Source organism: Neofelis nebulosa, chromosome 8, assembly GCF_028018385.1.
Source record: "Neofelis nebulosa isolate mNeoNeb1 chromosome 8, mNeoNeb1.pri, whole genome shotgun sequence".
Classification (NCBI taxonomy): Eukaryota; Metazoa; Chordata; class Mammalia; order Carnivora; family Felidae; genus Neofelis; species Neofelis nebulosa.
The window spans coordinates 19,918,994-19,939,820 of NC_080789.1; the positions used below are offsets into that span (position 1 = coordinate 19,918,994).

A 20,827-nucleotide genomic window follows, 5' to 3' on the forward strand; every position below is an offset into this window, starting at 1 on the left:
GGGTAGGGGCAGAGAGAGGGAGTGAGAGAATCCCAAGCAGGCTCTGCACTGTCAGCATAGAGCCTGAAGCAAGGCTCGAACTCATAAACTATGAGATCATGACTTAAGCTGAAATCAAGAGTTGGATGCTTAACCAACTGAGCCACCCAGACACCCCAGGTTACACACTGTAATAACTAATAATTGGGTGTTTTGTGTCAGGAATGTATTATTATAGAGGTACTGTTATCTTTACCCGTAACTCACCGGAAAGGAAAAGGAGGCTCAGTGTTTGAGTTGCCCAAGCATAAGATATGAATCCACGTCTGTCTCATTTCCAAGACTGTGTTCTTTTTAAGGGATAAATATAGGGACCCAAGAATATGGTCATGGGAGTGTCACATGGGAATCCCTGCTTCCAAGTTGGGGAGGGAGAAGGGAAGAAGAAAATGCAAAGAATATGTCTCTGAATTCAGAGGAGGAGAATTTTGAGACATGGTAAACTGTGTCTAAAGCCAGGACAGGTTGGGGAATATTGAGACATGAGAAAAGTTATTGGCAAATGTTTTCAAGAAAAGCTGGAGTAGAGTAATGGACCTGGAAGAGGTCAGATAGTGAGTGGAATGGTACAAACTCTGCCAACAAAAGGAAAGAGCCACTAGGCAGATGATAAAGTGAAAGGCTGGTCCCCATCTACTGACCTTGAAACTCTGGGGATGGGGACCAGGAGTTGTTTTAACAAACCCTCCAGGTGATCCTGATGCACACTCAAGTTTGTGACCCACTTCTATTGCAGAGTTTCTCAGCCTTGGCTGCACACTGGAATCACCTGGATTCCCTCCGAGTGATTCTAACATGCAGCCAGAGTAGAAAACCACCTCCTCAGTCAAACGGGGAGGAAGGAATGATTCTAGCTGCACTGCAGAGTTCTGGCTATCCCAGGCCCTGTGCTAAGGATGGGCCCAAAGATAAGCCAACAAGCGCCCAGTGCTTTACAGGTCTTGCTCCAATGAATCCTCATGACAAGTCTATGAGGCAGGTACCATCATCCGTCCCATTTTATAGATGAACATGTTGAGTTTCCAAGAAGTTACCTGACTTGCCAGGATCTGGCAAGGCTGGAACTTGAAATTAAGCCTCCTTTGACTCCAAAGTACTCATTTTTTAAAAAATTGTGGTAAAATATACATAACACAAAAATCACCACTTTTGGATTTAAATAAATAAAAGAAAAACTATAGAGAACAAACTGAGGGTTGATGGAGAGGAGGTGGGTAGAGGGATGGGCTAGATGGGTGATGGGTACTCTGGAGGGCATTTGTTGTGATGAGCACTGGGTATTGTATGTGATGAGTCACTAAATTCTCCTCCCGAAACCAATACTACACTGCATGTTAACTAACTTAAATTTAAGTAAAACTTTGGAAGAAAAAAAAAAAAAATCACCACTTTCACCATTTGTAGGTGTATCATTCAGTGGCATTAAAGTATATTCACAATGTTGTGCAACTATCACCACTATCCATTTCCAGAACTTTTTTATCACTTCAAACAGAAACTCCCTGACCATTAAACAGTAACTCCCTATTCTCCTCTCCCTCCAGGCCTGGTAACCTCTATCCTGCTGTCTCTCTGAATCAAAGTATTTCTTCTAAATCACTGTTTCCAGATGGGCTCAAAGAAGAAATGGAGGTGCTAAAATTGATCATTTTTTCCCTTGAATAAGGGTATCTCTGAGTTAGCTAGGCTTCCATTTGCAACCTGTGTTTCCTAAACACTGAAAAATCTGTGACTCCCACCAAACAGTATATTCTCTCTTCCTCTCTGTGCCACAGCATAGGCGAATCCCTCCACTCTGTGTCTTTTCTCACCTTGCCTCCATTTAGCAAACTGGCTCCTCCTCCAGGTCTCCCTCCAGGCATGATTATCCCTGGAGATCTGAACCAGGTGCCTCAACGGGTCGCACAGACCAGGCTTTGCAAACCGGCGTGCGCTCCAGTCATGTTGGCATTTTGTTAAAATGCAGATTTGGACTTAGTGGGTCTGGGGCAGGACCCTAAAATTCTGCATTGCTATCAAGCTTCCAGGTGATGTTCATGCTGCTGGTCCCCGAACCGCACTTAGAGCAACGAGATCAAAGAGTGTAGTGCTTCTCCATAGTACGTTTTACAGTAGTATTCCCTTGGCTGTTTCTCCATTCCACTGTAAATACTTTGAGGCCAGAGCCCGTCTTATTTATTGTCGTATTCCGTAGCCTAGCATTGTGCCAACCCAGAGTGACTCTCAATAAATGTCGACAAATGAATAAGTTAATGAGCTCACAGCCTGGAAAAATAAAAAGGAACCAGATCTGTAAAGAACCTCACAGACCATACTAGGGGATTTATGGGGAGCCACTAAAGGATTTCAAGAGGGTTCTATATATCATATGTGTATGTGCAATGTGTTATAAAGGACCAAGACTGAGATCAATGAAACAAGGGTGAGCTACTGTACTAGTCTAAGCAAATGATTATGAAGGCCTGCACCAAGGTAGTGATGGTGGAAATAGGAGAAAGAGAATTCAAGACCAGAGAGATGGGTTGATCAGACATTCCAATTGCTTCAGACAGATCCGGTTTATTCTAGGTACAATTGCCAATAGTGTCCCTTTCATTCCCCCAAAATACCCTGGTTTGCCTAAACCATCTGTTCACCCTGTACATAGGAGATAAACTTATTAGAATATGAGGTGGGGTAGGGAACAGAGTAAGAAGTCTAGGATATGGTTCTCAAGTTTCTGCCCTGGGTGACCCAGTGGACGTTAACACCATTTACTAAGCTAGGCAGCCAGAAGGAGAAGCAGTGAGAGAAGTTTCTTCTTAAAATATAAATAGTTAAGTCATATAGCAAGTCACTGAAAAGTGTTAAGTAAATTGCAGTAATTTACTAGCATGAAAAAATTACAAAGGAGGCATACAAATGGTTGGAGTTTTGGAGAATACCGATCAAAGGGATCGCCAAACTGAGAACGACATTTCTTCCTGAAGCTCTGAATAGAATTAGTCTCAGAGCAATTTGTTAGGAAACCCGCCCTAATCTGCCACTCAGACCAACTGCAGATGGGAAGTCAAAATGGCCAATTAATTCTGGGTTTTGTGTCTCTGCATTTGCTTCCCTTCAAGTCACCTATGTGTCTACTCCCAACAGCCAACGATCTTCAGGATGCCCTGGATCACATTTGAGCATGGTCATTTCGAGTCTAGATAATGATGTACGACGCTAAGGTTTAACTAACTGAGTCAGAACAACACATCTCCTGAACACGAAAATGTTCTCTCTCATTTATAGGCCACGTGACCCACGATCCTTACTAACCTCTGTCCACACTTGTCAACACCTCAGCTTTTTCCCCTCTCCCCCAACATGTCAACAACTAGGTAATTATTTAATAAACCTCAGAACATACCTTTTCTTCTTCTCTTGGCCAGAGAAACCCGGGATTTTCCCAGTTTCAACTTCAAGGTGGCTCTTAAGGGTTCCAAGTGCAGTCAAGCGGAAGAGTAAATTCACCCACGAGAGCCTTTTGAGGGAACTTTCAAACAAAACTGTGACTTTTCAAGTATTAAGAGGAAATGACAGACTGAACTAAGCTCAGGATTCATTTTAGTACACGTGTTAAAGGTTATGTTAGCAGCTGTCAAATTGCTGGCCAGCTCTAAATACATCACTCTTCGCCTTAAATCAGATGTCTTGGGTGGTACCAGGAACCTGCTCCTCTGGGCTGACCCTGAGCAAAAGGATCACTCACGAAGGTGAAGTCTGTCTTCCAGGCATTCTTATCACTGGTGCCAATATCATTCTGATGGGCAAGAGACCTGGAACCCAGGACCCCAAGTCCTGAGACCGTTATGGTTTCCTGCTGCTGTTAGAGACTCAGAGAACTCTGACGCTGTGGGGGAAGCTGTGCATGTGGTGGGGGGTGGGGGAGCTCTGTACTTTCCACCCAGGTTTCCTGTGAACCTAAACCACTTTAAAAAGTAAAGCGTGTAAATATTTTAAATGGCATAAAAGGGGGTTGCTTGGGTGGCTCAGCTGGTTAAGCATCTGACTCTTAGTTTCAGCTCAGAACATGATCTCACGGTTCAGAGGATCCAGCTCCATGTTGGGTTCCACGCTGATAGCACGGAGCCTGCTTGGGATTCTGCCTCTCTCCCTCTATCTCTCTTTCACTCTCTCTCTCTCCCTGCCCCTTCTCCACCCACACGCTCTCTCTCTCTCTGTCTCTCTCTCCGTCTCTCTCTCAAAATAAATAAACATTTAAAAAATAGCATAAAAGGTACATTTAGGAAAAATTAAAACCTATTATTTCTAAATAAGTTTTTTTCAGTTTCTCAAAGCTGGAGTTTCCTCTCTCTCTTTGTGGCTCCTGCATTGCTGTATCCCCCACCCACTTGGGCCATTCCACAATGACCACCAAGCCAAGGGGTCAGGGAGGGCCAAAGGATCTGTGAATTCTCCCTGGTGTTCGGTCATGAGTCTGTCTGCCAGAGAGGGGAAAAGGGATATTGTGATTGATGACTGAGGTCTATAAAAGCAAAGTATTCTCAGAAGAAAGTGTAAGTGAATAGTAGCCCTTCAAAGAGATGCCAGAAAGTGGGTAGAAAAGGCACAAGATTAGAAGAGGCAATGACAAAAGTGCAAGATCACAATGAAAACCCCAAGTGAGATGGAGACACTTTTGACCATGAAAACGAGAAGAGTTGGAGCCTTCGGGGAGGAGAGAGAAGAGAGTCCTGCTGTCCGCAGAGAGGGGAGCAAACAGCCTTGCCCTGCCTGCCTTAGGTGCTTAAATAAAAAGGGGGAACAAAGAGGGAGAGTGTTTGTAGAAGGACAGTGACACGGTCAGCCTGCCTCTGTCCCACACCATCCACCCCAGAATCCACGTCTGTGCCTGTCGATGAATGACTGACTCACCCCTGCAAAGGTGAACTTTCAATCAGCATCCTCAGTTTAGAAGGAAGGGTAAAATAGTTGGAAAGATTTCCCAACAAAAAAAAATGATCAAGTAAAAAGGTTCTAAAGGCAAGATGACTATATTTGCCAAATTACAAACGCAGTTCCCATTTGTCCCAGCAGTCCCGCTTATGGGAATTTCTCCCACAGATTTCCTCGCACATGCATGAAATGATGTATGTACAAGGTCATGCAGGAGTCTGGAAACCACACGATAGCTCATCAAACAGGGGACTTGTTAAATAAATGATGGCACAGCCACATAATGGAATACAATGCAGGTGTAACACAGAACCAACTAAAAAAATAAGGAAGCTCTCTGTATTGATAAGGAAGCATCTCCAAGGCCCATTGCTTAGTCAAAAAAAGGAAGGCTCAAAGCTGTTGGTACAGTATGCTACAATGGGGGCAGAAGTTAAAAGGGAAACATTTTAAAAAGTGCTTCTGCTTGTATTTTCATAAAAAGTGGCTATCTGCACAAAGAGAGGTGTATCGAGTAAGTGTGGATAAAGGAAGAGTACAAAGGCTTTTCACAGAATACCTTTTTATTTTGTTTTGATTTTTGAATCCCCTGAATACTATTACTGATTCAAAAATTTTTAAATAACAAATGGTTCAGGAAGTAAGGGCTGGGAATGGGAGCAGCTGAATTCCCACTTATCTAGAAATTATCTTTCCACCCCAGGATGGTAAGGCCTATCAGTCAGGGCTCTTACAGGGCTATGCATCAGAAATCCTTATCAAGTTTATCGAAGTTCAAAAGACTCTGTCAACTCTTGTAACTGAAGAGTTCAGAGGTAGAGCTGGCTTCGGGGACAGTGGGGCACAGAGCACTCCTCACTGCCGAGGGACTAACTGTGGGCTTACTACGTGTCTGATGGCACCCTGGCTCAATTCTCAGAGCAGATGGTTGGTACCTCGTTCAGCATTTTCTGGGCATCGATTTTGGAAGTCACCGCCACCCCCCAGTACGGGTCTGGCATCCTGCTGCCCTTCGCTTTAGAAGATGAGTCTCCTGGGGGTGACCAAGGAGAGCCAGAAGCTTCTCCTCCAGGGCTTGAGGCTGTGGTTGCTCTCTTATGCAACAGACAGGACGCAAATGCATGACATTCCGGCCTTGAGAATGCCGGGCGTTCAGAGCCAGACCAAGAATATGTGTGTGGGGAGACGGCTGGGCTTACTGACTTGCCAGAATCAGGGAGTGGGAGAGAATGGGATGCCACTTATCTCCCTCCCGCTCCCCCTTCCTCATTCCAGGGCCCAAACACCACACCAGCATGTCTCCAACTGAGCGAAAGAATGAGAACATGGGACAATGCCACATGCAAGGGATGTTAGGAAACCCAAACACGGCACAACACTGATGTACTTAATTTGGTTTGTGAAATGCAATTTCTGTGGAATCCTCCGTTAGTGTTTAAAAAAAAAAAAAAAAAAAAAAAAAGGAAGAAAGAAAAAGACCCACTTGATCAGAAATCAGGAAAACAAGGGTCCCAGACCAGGATCTGTTGCCATCCCACCATAGAACCTCTTGCATATCAATGAGCTTCTCTTTGTCTTAGCTTCCTCTTCTGAGAAATGTGATAATTGACTGCCTGACCAGACACATGGGGGTGAAATAAAAACACAAAAAGCTTGAAAATATATAACTTTGAAGTTAACTGAAAGTCTGTTTATTACCTAAGTGGCTGATGTTTACTTTTTTTTTTAACCTGAAAAGGTTGTCAGCGAGTATAATTTGCTTTACTTGGAAACAAGTTGTCGTGTGGTACCACCCAAGACATCTGGTGTGGGGGTTTGGGGGAAAGCTTTAATTCCATGACGGAATCTACTGCTTTGTGTCTGTCCCAGATCCATTTCCCGTTCCTTTCTTCTGAAAAACAACTTTCACCCACCATCAGCCCAGCATCTCAGACAGAGTTGACCTGTCCGGAGGTGGACAGGTGACTCAAGGCTGACTAATCAGAGCATCATACTTCCCTGAGCTGGGCATGGGCATGTGACCCAAGCCAGCCAGTCAGAGATAATGAGCTTTAACTCCCAGGCTTTTGATGGAACTATTGAGAAGTCTTCTCTTTCTGCTGGACAGGTTGTAGGCCTGGAGCTTCTAGAAGCCATCTCACTTCCACCAGAGGAAAACCTGCCTGAGAATGATGTCAGTAGAGAGAAAAAGCAGAGCTGCAAGAGGGAGAGAAGAAATGGAGTTCTGGTGCCACTTTCAGACCAGCCATCCCTAAAGCCAGCTGTACCCGTGGACTTCTCAGTCACTTGAGTCAACAGATGCCCCTTTCTTCCTCAACAAATTTGAGTTGGATTTCTGGCACCATCAACTCTAAGAGTCCAGACTGATAAGAACTTCTGATACTAATGTTTGAGTCTCTACAAAGATGAACCACTGTGCCCACATGCAAAGCTGTAAGAATTAAGAAAACATAGAGTTTAAATTCTACCTCTATAGAGTCCAAGTGGAGCAAGAATTGTTCCCTGGATATACACACTTCATGGTAGTACCTAGTCAACATGTTATAACTGAACAGAAACACAAATTACTAAAATAAAGAAAGATTTCATTTTATTCTACTCTTTCAGCCAAGAGGGCCAAGGAAATGCAAAGTCATGGAAATTAGAAATAATACCATAAATGTGGATGAGACCAGCTTTAGGGGTTTCAGGGAACCAGCAGAATGTGATTGTCTGGAGTGATTTTTGGCGTTCGCAGTTTGGCAAGCCAGGTGTACCGTTTTGTCTATCCCATGTAACAATTTTGGTGGTAACTGTCCAGGTTGAAGAGAGTTGGCATAGGGTCGTGAAGCCCAAACAACTGAAATGTTTACAGTACACAAAGCAAAACAGTCAACATTACTGAGTGATACAGACCATTTGTTTATCACTTAACTAGTAAACCAGTGTAAATCTCACTATGCAGCACTACAAATACCCCTAGTCATTCCTTCACTTGTTCACTCATTCATTCATGCATTCATGAGTATTTATTGAGCACCTGCTGTGTACCAGGAGGCACCCTGGTAAACGCCTGATTTACAAAGATAAAGATCAAGGCACATACTCTGCCAATCTATCTCACGGAGAGATACGGACATGAAGAATAATAATGCATCATGAGAAGTGCAGATAAGAAAAGTCTGTTCAAAGTGAGTCCCAGCTGAGGACTCATTCTCCTACAGGTTTCACGGCACAGGAATGTATCTTCAAGATAATGAATGCTTGCCAGGGCTTCAGTCAGTCTTTCAGTTCCAGTGTTACTATGGGGACCCATAGCATCACGACAAGTTGTAACAGACTCAGACATGGTTATCAGGTTCTCACTGCTGAATACAGGCAACACAGTTTGTTGTTGCTGAGGTGGCCGACTGCTTCATTCACTCGCTATTTATTGAAGAGCCATGATGTGTTCACCGCATAAAAAGAAGGATCAAATAAACTGCACCCTCTACCTTCTCCCGTCTCCTCTCTCAGACCTACATTCTCTTCCACAGGTTTACTGCCATGAAATAAATTCGAGAGGTGAGTTTCAGCTTCTGAGTCAGACTATATATCAATTTATGCCAGTTACAACAAAGGGTGGTTTTACAAATGGCCTTTTTGATGCTTTTCACAGCTTGGCTTTTGTGGAGGGTTCGTATTAACCAAAGGTCTTCCCACAATCCATCTCTTCCACAAACGGTCCCTGAGATACTTTCCATCCTTGGTCATCCAGCAAGGACAACGATCCAGAATCCAACGAGGCTTTCTTGTCAGGTGCTTGTTTCCATTTTCTGGTTGTTCTAAGGTTTTTCTAATCTGCCTTGCTGAATTCATCCCACCTGGAATTAGGCCCACTATGGCATGCCAGTCATCAGCAAGGGTAAACACTGTGGCTCTGCGGGCAGGGAGGCCCATGGGGGACGGAATTTAAAACCTGAGGTCTTCTGTGTTCACTTAGAGTTAATGTGCATAGAGATAGTAAGGCCTTTCAGCAGAAGCATTTTGCTTAGTTCACATAAAAATCAGAGTATCCTTGATAGTGTTAATTTGTTAACTAAATCATTGCGATCATTATAAATCAAATTTTGTTAAGTGTTCTCGTGATATAAAATTAGACAGTTCATGCTCTAAAAATAAAAATTTTAAATGAATATGCCCTGATTTTACTTCTTAGTGAATTCCTTATTTAGTGTATTTGCACCAATCACACACAAAGAAAACAAAACAGAATCTGTGCAAAAACAAGAGCTGTCCATTTTCTGTAACACCTTGTCTTCTCTGTAATGAATTTGCTAATACAAAAAAGTGTCTACTTAGAAAATTATAAAACCATTGCTACGATGTCACAAATGCTCTACACTCACTATGAAAACATACCTTTGGAAATAGTACAACTATCGGGAATTCTTAACGAAATTCAAGTCCCGGATGTACTGCAGATGCGTTCCACACAGGGCAGCATTAAGACCCTCCTCTGTACCACTTCCAGAAATTGCCTGCGACTTTCACTGAGTGACATATAATTCTTCTTTCTTCAAATATCATCATTGATTTCTGTGGATATCCTTAGGGTGACACTCTATTAAAGACAGAAGAAAAGGGCTTCAAAGGAGGTACATTGGTGCCAGCTATGGACTCCCGACAGCTTTGCCCCACCCCTTCAGAGATGACCTCACTATGGTTTCTGCAGAGTTCGAGTTGGGTCTTAAAGAATTTTCTTGGCTTTCTTCTATATCCTTTCAGCTAAGAATTCACTTGTTTCAAAATGTAAGATCTTCCCTGTTGTGAAACCTGATAAGGTCCTACCTTCTCTCTACCTTGGGAACATTTTCCACAACAAATTTTTGTTTATTAAACGGACATATTTCCTATTATTCGGAACTAGTAAATGAGGCCTTCAAAAAGCTAATAACCAGGATATCTGACTATAGGCATCTAGTGGCAGAGGACATATGAGAATTTCATTGTTGGGAGAGCTGTTAAAGATGCTTCCCTTAATATTTACGTTTTTCAAACACATAAGGGTAAAAAGACAGATAGTGCTTTCTTAATTTTTTAAAATTTTTAAATTTTTATTTTTTTAGTGTAAGAAATGTTCTATGGATTTCTCCTAATCCTAATTGTCAGCAATTTATAACATTTGAACTGGTAAATACCTACCTGGAAATCGTGGATGAATGTTAGGAAGTAGAAAATAAAACCAAAGGCCACTGTCCATTCACAGATTGCACTCACTACGTGATATATATAATCCTAATAGCAACAATAAAGAAACAGAATTTAGCCTAAATACCTTCACCATACTGTATGTATTGAAATACAACGCTGGTCAGACCAAATGAAAACCTTGTCTGATGAGCATAAATCAACCCCTTGAGAAAAGGCAGTGAAAGGCCAGGGAGATGAACACCTGCCCAGTGAGGGCACCTGCCCAATGAGAATGTGAATGCAATTATCCCAAAAGTTCTTGGGGCTCTCGTACACTCTGGTTTTACGACCTAGTCTGTACACTTCAAAAGGCAGAATAAGGGCCACAAAATGGCTGAGAAACACATTTGGACTCAAGGGAAGAAAGAACTTTCCATTCAAGGCATGACTTGCTCTCCCACTGCTAAGGAATCCCAAAGTTCAAAGGCATGCCTAAAAACATCTATCTAGTCAGCCTTTGGGCCCTTGTTAAAACAGAATGAGCTCTCGCACCTGGAGGAGACTGGCTGTCACCACTTGGTGTTATATTTCCTGTTACTATACAAAATGTCCATTTAGAACCTAATTCTGCTTAACACTGTAAGGTAAACACAGCCACAAAGCGCAGGCTAATGAGACATCTACACGTTAACTATCTTACTGGGGGCAGAGATGAAAGAATGGAAGGCTTTAATTGGGGGTTTCTCCTATGTGGGCCAGAGAATTAATAAAAATAAATGGAACTGATGATTGCAAAAAGAGAGGGAGGACTGAGAGCCCACTCCTCATCGGCTCAATTCCGTTTTCCTCAAATAGGAAACGGTGACTCCAGTGTTGCTTTGAGAGATTCAGAAGAAAGCCTGTGTTTGTGTGTTTGTGTATGTGATCTCTCCTGATTTTTAAATGCGGTAAATTACTTTAAAAGCATTTTTAGGGGCACCTGGGTGGCTCAGTCCGTCAAGCGTCTGACTTCGGCTCAGGTCATGATCTCATGATTCGGGAGTTCTAGCTCCATGTCGGGCTCTGTGCTGACAGTGCTTCAGAGCCTGCTTGGGATTCTCTCTCTCTTGCTCTCTCTGACCCTCCTCTGTCCCCCGCCACCAACTCTCAAAATAAATACACTTTTTTTTTTTTTTTAATGAGACAATGATATTATAAGGGTGCCTGGGTGGCTCAGTTGGTTAAGCATCCAATTTCAGCTCAGGTCATAATACTGAAGCTCACAAATTCGAGCCCCACATCGGGCTCTGTGCTGACAGCTCAGAGCCTGGAGCCTGCTTCAGATTCTGTCTCCCTCTCTCTCTGCCCCTCCCCCACTCAGGCTCCATCTGTCTCTCAAAAATAAGTAAGCAGTAAGCATTAAAAAGAAATTTTTTAAAAATAATAAAATAAAATGAGACAATGATTTTATAATTCTTACACTCCCTACCAAGTAAGTCAATGCACAGGAATGTGCTATAAAGTTCCCAAGCTCTCCACAGAAGTCTAGGGAAGTACCTAACTGATTATCCCATTCAGTGAGTTAATGCAAAGGGTTTTGTGTGCATTCTTTGATATTGGGAACAGAAAGCAACACAAGCATAGCATGGTAATTTATGGAGTGAACAAAAATGTGGTACTTTTCATATTTTTAAGATAGAAGTCGAAATAAAAAACAATTTTCAACTGTCTGGGGGATATATATACTCTGATGAATCCTTCCCAGCAGCTGGTTTGTTTGATTTGTGGTGAAATGCCTCCCCCCAGTGGCTGAATGGTAAAAATACACCTGAAGCTGCTTGGCTGTGAGGTCTGGCTTTCAGAAGGGACTTTCTTAAAACTTGTGTCTGGATCATTCTTTTCCTCCCCATCTTCAGTCTCTCTGTTGTCTCTTGCAGGCTTCCTCACATGACCCAGTCCTCTGTTGTGGAAAATCCACGGATCCCACTGGCCCTCTAGCCACCATCTTATTTCTCCCTTTCCTCACACCTCCAAACACTAGACTGATGAATGAATGAACCATCCCTCTCACCATTTCTTTAACCTCCTGCAATTGGCTTCTGATACCAACATTTTACTGAAACTGTCTTTTGAAAAACATTGGTAACTCCCCTGGTCCTTGAAAAACAAACTGCCATTCTCCCACTAACTCTCCTCTCCTGGGCATCATTCGTTCCCTATGTGGCATCTAGATGAGCCACCACTATGAGTAGCCAATGGCATGAGTCCATCTCAACTCCAAACCTTCAATTCCAGGTGTTCTGACATTTGGGCTGGAAATTACCAGTCCCTCTACCCTGTTCCCTGATGGTTCCCAGTTGCCCCCCCCCCATTCTATTCCCTCACAATAACTGGACATTTCTCTTTAATGTTTCACTACAGCCTCAGATTCAACAATTCTAAAACCAAACCACCCAGTCCCCACCTGCCCCCGGCCATGGAATCATTTATTCCTGTTCAGGACCCTATTTCTCTCTGTTTATGGGGACAGATTCTTTGCTTTCCCCAAGATAACACTTGGAAGTCTTCTTTGATTCATGTCCTTCTATTCTCATTTGTCACTTGCCAGTACCCATTAAATATTTCCCCATATTACTTCCACCCTAGGCTAATTTTTTTATTTCCTTTTTTTTTTTTACTTTATTTATTTATTTTGAGAGAGAGAGGGAGAGAGAGAAAGAGAGTGTGTGTGTGTGTGTGTGCGCGCACACACACATGAGCAGGAGAGGGGCGGAGAGGGAGGAAAAGAGAATCCCAAGCAGACTCCAGAGCTGTCAGCATAGAGCCCTACACGGGGACAGTTGGTCTCACAACTGTCAGCTGAAATCAAGAGTCAGATGCTTAACCAATTAAGTGAGCCACCCAGATGCCCCTCTTTTCATTCCATTTTTAAAAGTTTTAAATTTTCATTTCTGTATGGTTAATATAGAGTGTTATATTAATCTCAGGTGTACAATGTAATGATTCAACATTTCCATATATTATTCAGTCCTCATCATGATTAGTGTACTCTTAATCCCCTTCACCTATTTCATCCATTCCTCTACCCACCTCCCCTCTGCTAATCATCTGTTTATCCTCTATAGTTAAAAGTCTGTTTCTTGGTTTGTCTCTCTCTTTTTTCCATTTGCTCATTTGTTTTTCAAATGCCACATATGAGGGAAGTCATATGGTATTTGTCTTTCTCTGACTTACTTCACTTAGTATATACTCTCTGGCTCCATCCATGTTGTTGTAAATAGCAAGATTTCATTCTTTTCATGGCTGAGTAATATTTCATTGTGTATATATTCCACATCTTCTTTATCCATTTATTTACCAATGGGTATTTGGACCACTTCCATAATTTAGCTATTGTAAATAATGTAGTAAACATAGGGGTGCATCTATCCTTTTGAATTAGAATTTTTGTATTTTTGGGGTAAATACCCAGTAGCATGATTACTGGATCATATGGTACTTCTATTTTTAACTTTTTGAGGAACCTCCATCGTGCTTTCCACAGTGGCTGCACCAGTTTGCATTCCCACCAACAGCGCATGAGGGTCCCTTTCTTTTCACATCCTCCTTAACATTTGTTTCGTGTGTTTTTTTATTTTAGCCATTCTGACAGGTGTCAGAACGAGGTGATATCTCATTGTGGTTTTGATTTTCATTTCCCTGAGTGCTGCTGAGTCCCCTAGGCAAATCTTGATTTGAAAGCTAGAGAACTGCCTTCTTCCTGCCACCTTAACTCCGGGCTCTCTCCTCATCCATTCATCCCAGGGTTGCTTCTGACTAATATCTCCCTGCTAATCTTCTTTCCATGTACTTGCCCATTCAAAACCTTTGCGTTAACTCCCCTCCTGCAAATATAGCCCTGACCACATTTATTTTCCACTCCATCCTGAAACAAACTACCCTCCATGTTGGAGCTGATCTCATCCTCTCTGCTTAACATTCTCTGCTTCTTCTGCCCTCCATACACCTTAATTCATACTGACCCCCTGCCCTACCTCTTTTGATTAGGAAATTCAATTAGGAATTCAAAATTTTGAAAATAATCCCAGGAACCACGTTCAACAATCATACTGAGTTAAATTTTACCTTTTCTTTTGGATTCCATTCCAGCTTGGTTATAGAAATTAGTGAAGCACAGGCGATCACTAAAAAAAGGAGATTGTTAAGGAAAGTCCAGAAAAAAACCAGGTCTTTGAATGTTAAGACTATTCTGCTAATAATCATCACACAGGGTCAAAATATTAATACCAACATTTCTGTAATCAAACCAATTATATCAGCTTCTTATAATCTCAACCCTTAAATTAGACTGTGATGGAAATACAGTCATTCCTTAGCAATACCTTTTCAGTTACGTATAGTAAAATTTTCATTTGTGGCTACATTATGCCCCACTCTGCTTTTTAAATTTTGTCAAAATGACTGACACAGCCATCCAGATGGGTTCTTTTTGAATACTCTTCCCCTAAAATACTACTTTCCCTAAATAAAAGTATTGAATAAAAATACTCTTTCCCTAAAATACTATTTTCAAGACAACAGCTTTAAGGGAAGATTAACATTTCAAGGTACAAAAGCACCACAAACTACCAAGGTTCATCTACAAAAACAAGGTAAAGATTCAAACTCCTGTCTTTAAAAAACAGACTTTTCCCATCAAGTAATCGAGTATAAGCAGAGCCCTTCCTTCCTGGCCCAAAGGGTGTACAAATCAAAGAGATAATGTCCTACCTCTGACCTTAGGAGATACCCTGAGAGGCCAGTCAAACAGTGCCCAGGACTGAGGCCAGAGCCTCCGTTGACTGTCTGCACAAAGGCGGGGACAGCCATTCTGATGGAGCTTAGAAGGCAAAAGGGAAGGCTAGAGATGAGATGCTCTTAAAATGCTTTTGCAAACAGACGAATTCAAAGCTTAGAGTCAATGCCAAGTTTAGAACTTCCTCTGAATACAGAGTCAGCATCTCCTCTCCCTGCCCTCCCCACCCCCCAATATTTTGCAATTCTTAACACTTCTCGGTTTCTCAAAATAAAAGGAGTAGAAAGCATAGAAGATTCTCTGATCATGTCATTACCATATCTGTTTCTAATAGTTTAAAAATCTCTTAATTCTTTGTTCTTGAGTCCTATCTTCTGTGCATCAGGTACCATGCTGGTGGGGAGGAAGGGGGAGACAGAGAAAACTCTGGAAAAACAAACTTGGTGTCAGCTCTTGGAAACATCACAGCCTTGTCGGACGAAGCCCAGAGAATGTGCTGCATTAAGACAGAAAAGAACAGGGCACAGTGATGACTAGGAGGGAAAACGATGAGTTCAGAGTGGAATGGGGTGTGAGGGGTCAGGAAAGGCTTCACTGAGTTGAGCCTAATCTGAGTTGAGGCTTGAGGAGCTCTCTAGAGCAGCGTCACCCCAGAAATTAATGCCAGCCACATGCGTAATTTAAAATATTCTACTATAGTAGCCACAGTAAAAAACAAACAAACAAACAACAACAACAACAACAACAACAACAAAAAACCTAAAAAGAACCAAATGAGGGGGTGTCTGGCTGGCTCAGTCAGTAAAGCATGTGACTCTTGATCTCGGGGTTGTGAGATCAAGCCCCCTGTTGGGTGTAGAGATTACTTAAAAATAAAATCTTAGGGGCGTCTGGGTTGAACATCCGACTCTTGATTTTGGCTCAGGTTATAATCCCAGGATCATGGGATTGAACCCCACGTTGGATTCCGTGCTGAGTGTGGAACCTGCTTAAGATTCTCCCATTCTCGGATAATATATACATATATTACATATATACTCAACATATATATATTGATACACATATATACAATGGAGTATTACTCGGCAATCAAAAAGAACGAAATCTTGCCATTTGCAACTACGTGGATGGAACTGGAGGGTATTATGCTAAGTGAAATTAGTCAGAGAAAGACAAAAATCATATGACTTCACTCATATGAGGACTTTAAGAGACAAAACAGATGAACATAAGGGAAGGGAAACAAAAATAATATAAAAACAGGGAGGGGAACAAAACAGAAGAGACTCTTAAATATGGGGAACAAAAAGAGGGTTACTGGAGGGGTTGTGGGAGGGGAGGATGGGCTAAATGGGGAAGGGGAATTAAGGAATCTACTCCTGAAATCATTGCTTCACTATATGCTAACTAATTTGGATGTAAATTTTAAAAAATAAAAAATGAAGTTAAAAAAAAAAAGATTCTCCTAATCTCTCCCCCTGCCCCTCCCCCACTTGAGGATGCACTCTCTCCAAAATAAAAAAATTAAAAAATAAATAAAAATAAATCTTAATACATAAATAAAACCAAATGAAATTAATTTTAATAATATATCTTATCTAACTCAATATATCAAAAATGGTATCATTTCAACATGCAATAATATAAAGAAGTAATGTGATGTATTTTATATTCTCCTTTTCTTTCTTCTTAAATCTTTGAAATCAGTGTGGTTTTTACACTTACTGCACATTTCCATGTGGACCAGCCACATTTCAAGTGCTCAGTAGCCTCGTGTAGCTAGTGGCTACCATACTGGACAGCTAGGCTCTAGAAAACAAGGTGGAGGAAGATAATCCATCCAGGTAGAAGAGAATGGGTGAAAGCTGAGAACAGAAAGCAGGCAAGTCCAGAAGAAACAATGTAAAATGAGGTGTCAAATTATGGGTCTCAAGAAAAGGAACCTGGGCTTTATGCTGTTAGTGATTTTGTGAAGGTTTTGAAAGCTTTAGAAGCCAGGTGCAAGATGGATAGTCTCACAGGAAGGGCTTAGAAGCAAGATCCTAGCAACCAGCCTCACTCTCTGTTTCAGTTTCTTCAGTAGTCAAATGATGGTGTTTCACAGAAATACTGTAGTAAGGAGAGACAAGGGCATTTCAAAGATGCTTTGAAATCTTTGTAAAGAAATATAAATACCTTGCTAATGTTTAAGACAAAAGAACTCTTCATATGGATGAATTCATTCAAGTTAATTTAATACAGGGACATGACCTGTTTCTGTGGGAAAGCTGTCCCTTGGCATGGCTCATTGGAGCTGCCTAAAAATGGGAACTATTTGTGTGTGAAACTCTGATGGCTGAAAGCCTTATTCTGCTAAAATTCTCTCTAATTTTACCATCTAGAGATGTGTCTCAAAAGTTGGAAGCAAGGAAGGAACTTTGGTTTTAACACTACAAACACTTCTATATACTTTACAACTAACACAAGCTAAAAGTAGTTATATTTGAAGACAAACATGAGTGTCTTCAATCCATAAATAGAACAAAGAATTGAGAAGGAACCATCTCTGGAACAAGGGTCTGTATTTTGTTTAAATTTCTCAACACTAGGATTTGCTTCCTCTGTACTTAGAAATTTTGTAATCAAAAATTTCCTTCCCTAAGATGAAAAAAACAAAACGAAACCCAAAATCATACTTAGACTGTACATTTTGTATAGCTTCGATTTTATTTTTTTTTTATTTTCAACGTTTTTAATTTTTTTTTTATTTTTGGGACAGAGAGAGACAGAGCATGAACGGGGGAGGGGCAGAGAGAGAGGGAGACACAGAATCGGAAACAGGCTCCAGGCTCCGAGCCATCGGCCCAGAGCCTGACACGGGGCTCGAACTCACGGACCGCGAGATCGTGACCTGGCTGAAGTCGGACGCTTAACCGACTGCGCCACCCAGGCGCCCCAGTATAGCTTCGATTTTAAAGGAGAATCACAGAGCTTAATATTTAGAAGCACATGGTGCATTTTTACTCAAGCTTTGCCCACTTTATACAACTCAGTCCAGACTAACAAAGTTTCCACTAATTAAACAGTTTTCTATTTTTCTACAATCTGACAGGAATCAACATTTTTTGATGCCTCTGCAGTTTTCTCTGATAAGACTACAGACAGTATTTTGAAAGATGGGGAATTTTCCACCTCTTAAAGACACAGCTTTTTTTTTTTTTTCTGTTAAATAGCTCTAGAAAGAAAGAGAGAAAGATCAAGCTCTCATTCCCTCTAAATCAGAATGCATAAGCATAAAAATTCAGATTTTCTTTTCACATTGTGGAATACGAAAATGGAATGAGATTTCATTTTGAAACTGGCATCAGTGATAACAAGAGAAGGCTAAATGTATTTCGAGTGATTTAGAAATAAATGATAGAGAGCTTTCTAAAACCTCTTAACATGGATGAGTAAGTCAGACCATCTAATGAATCACCTACGTGCAGGGTGAGGGCAGAGTACAGCCCCTTGGGACTTCACAGGGCTATTACTTTAAGTACAATATCAATATTTGGTGTCTTTGACCAAGCACTACAAAGAAAAATAAATATTTTCACATGGCTTATGAAATTTTCCCTGTTGGGAGGAAAGGAAACAGACTAAAGTATTTGGACATGTTGCCATTCTCCCTGCACACCGTTCCCCACAAAGATTCTTTTGAAATAACAACACAATGTGGAAATATTTTCTTAATGATTTACACTTTTCCTCCAGTTGTTCTTCTGAAGCATGTGGAAACGGGGCTGTTAATATTTCCTTTTTTTTCATACTTTTTTGGGGGCGAGGGAGAAGGGTTAAGCTTTCGAAGACACTGACAAATGTGCAAAAGGATACTGGGGACCACAGCTGCACAGGAAACGGCAGAGATGGCCATCCGCACGTGGCACGTGGAGAGGCTGTTCCACTGGGGACACGATTTGTAAGAGATGACGGACTGCAGGAGTGTGTAGACCACACCACAGACAAAAGCCAAGAGGGCACCGCCGTCATGGACCAGGGGGACAGCTAACTCCTGGAGAGAGAATCACAAACAGGTGTTACTCCACGTGAGTCCGCGTGCAGTAGGCCCACGCACCCACCCACGCTGGTCCACTCAAAGCCACAGATGCACCCACCACTCCTTGGAAAATGCCACTGCCTGCAGAAGACTACCACGAGAAAAGCCTTCCAGACCCTGCAGTAAATGCCCTTAGTTGTTCCACAGCAAACGTGGGCATGCTGGACAGGGACAAAGTGATATCTGCCTTCGAGGGGGGGAGAGTTGAATATGGTGGGCTCTGGAGTCTGGCAGAACCGGATAAAAAAATTTCAACTCTGCCACTGGGTTCTGTGACCTTAGTTTATAACCTCAGTCTCGGGGCGCCTGGGTGGCTCAGTCGGTTAAGTGGCCGACTTCAGCTCAGGTCACGATCTCGCGGTCCGTGAGTTCGAGCCCCGTGTCAGGCTCTGGGCTGATGGCTCAGAGCCTGGAGCCTGCTTCCGATTCTGTGTCTCCGTCTCTCTCTGCCCCTCCCCCGTTCATGCTCTGTCTCTGTCTCAAAAATACATAAAATGTTAAAAAAAAATTTTTTATAACCTCAGTCTCTGTATCTGTAAAATAGGCATAATAATTTCTGCCTTGCAGGTTTGCAGTGAAAATTATATGATGAATTTCATTTAGCAGCATGTAACTGGTTCCGTGAAGGTACCAAGGGTGGCTTCGGGTTTTCAGGCTCCCTGCTCCCCAATAGTCTCTTTGTCTCTCCCCACATGCACATGCAAATCTAAGTAAAGACACTGCCCTTGCCATGCCAAGGTAGGTTCAAGTCAAGGCCCTACCCCTACATCCTCTAACCAGCCAATTCAACCAGAAGGCACCCTTACATCAATCTAGGCAAAGAGTCTGGTATTGATCCCCAACATGCTCATGATAGACCATTCAAGGAGCTCACTTTAGGCTCCTTTTAATTGTGCAACGGGCACAATTATGGTATAACTATGATATTGGATTGAACAACAGAGTCTCTGGTTGAACTTGAAGATGTGAGCTTTGCAAAGGGGGAAGTGAAAGTATTGTCCAAGAGGGCCTGGTTTGGGCCCCAGACTCCTGCTGGCCCCACTGTCCACACCCTGTCCTTCCCAGACTTTTCTTTGACCTGGATCACCCAGGCTTCCCCAGAACCACGGTGTTCTTCATCTGTTCAAAAATAAACTGATATCAAATCTTTATTCTCCACATGGGAAAAGAAGATTAAAAAAAGAAAAACCAGAGGTGCCTGGGTGGCTCAGTCAGTTAAGCGTCTGACTTCGGCTCAGGTCATGATCTCGCAGTTTGTGAGTTCAAGCCCCACATCGGGCTCTGTGCTGACAGCTCAGAGCCTGGAGCCTGCTTCAGATTCTGTGTCTCCCTCTCTTTCTATCCCTCCCCTTGCTCATGCTCTGTCTCAAAAGCAAACATTAAAAAAAAATTTTTTTAAGGAAAAAAAAAAAAAGAAAAACCACTTTCAAATTTATTTGCTAGGGAAATTTATTTCCTGGTATCAAACCTAGGAATATAGGGGAAAATCCACAACTTGATTTATGTTATAATAAAATATGGCTGCACTGACATTTTGCAACATGGCCTATCAATTACTCATTTATTAGGTATGGATTTTGTATTCCTAGGATACCTAGCATGGCATACAGATTTAGGAAAGTTATATATAGAAAGTAAAATACATTCTATGCCCTTTAAAAAATTTTTAGACATTTAAGTACTTTAAGAATTAAAAAAAAAAATCACTGAACTGTACACTTAAAAATGGTTTAGATGGCCAATTATTTTACTACAATGAAAAATAACAATAATTCAAAGAAAATGAAATCACTCTCTTGAATAGATAACTGCATGCTCATGTTCATAGCAGCACTATTTACAATAGGTGAAACATAGAAACAACTTAA

The 20,827-nt window shown here is 41.8% G+C and overlaps 1 protein-coding gene across 5 annotated transcripts in view; it reads right to left on the reverse strand.

Annotated features, from left to right (window-relative positions):
• DRAM1 (DNA damage regulated autophagy modulator 1) overlaps positions 1-20,827 on the reverse strand; it is a 47,331-nt gene that overhangs the window by 1,722 nt on the left and 24,782 nt on the right. For 2 of the 5 annotated variants that reach the window (XM_058741614.1, XM_058741616.1), the window contains exons 4-7: positions 18,737-18,914; positions 14,212-14,270; positions 10,120-10,212; positions 9,094-9,538 (exon numbers count right to left, since the gene is read on the reverse strand). In XM_058741614.1, coding sequence (XP_058597597.1) covers positions 9,494-9,538; positions 10,120-10,212; positions 14,212-14,270; positions 18,737-18,914 — 375 coding nt within the window. In that variant the 3' untranslated portion in view covers positions 9,094-9,493. Of the gene's footprint in view, positions 1-7,529; positions 7,796-9,093; positions 9,539-10,119; positions 10,213-14,211; positions 14,271-18,736; positions 18,915-20,827 lie in introns of those variants that run through there. The other 3 variants (XR_009265407.1, XR_009265408.1, XM_058741615.1) reach the window with 3 other exon arrangements.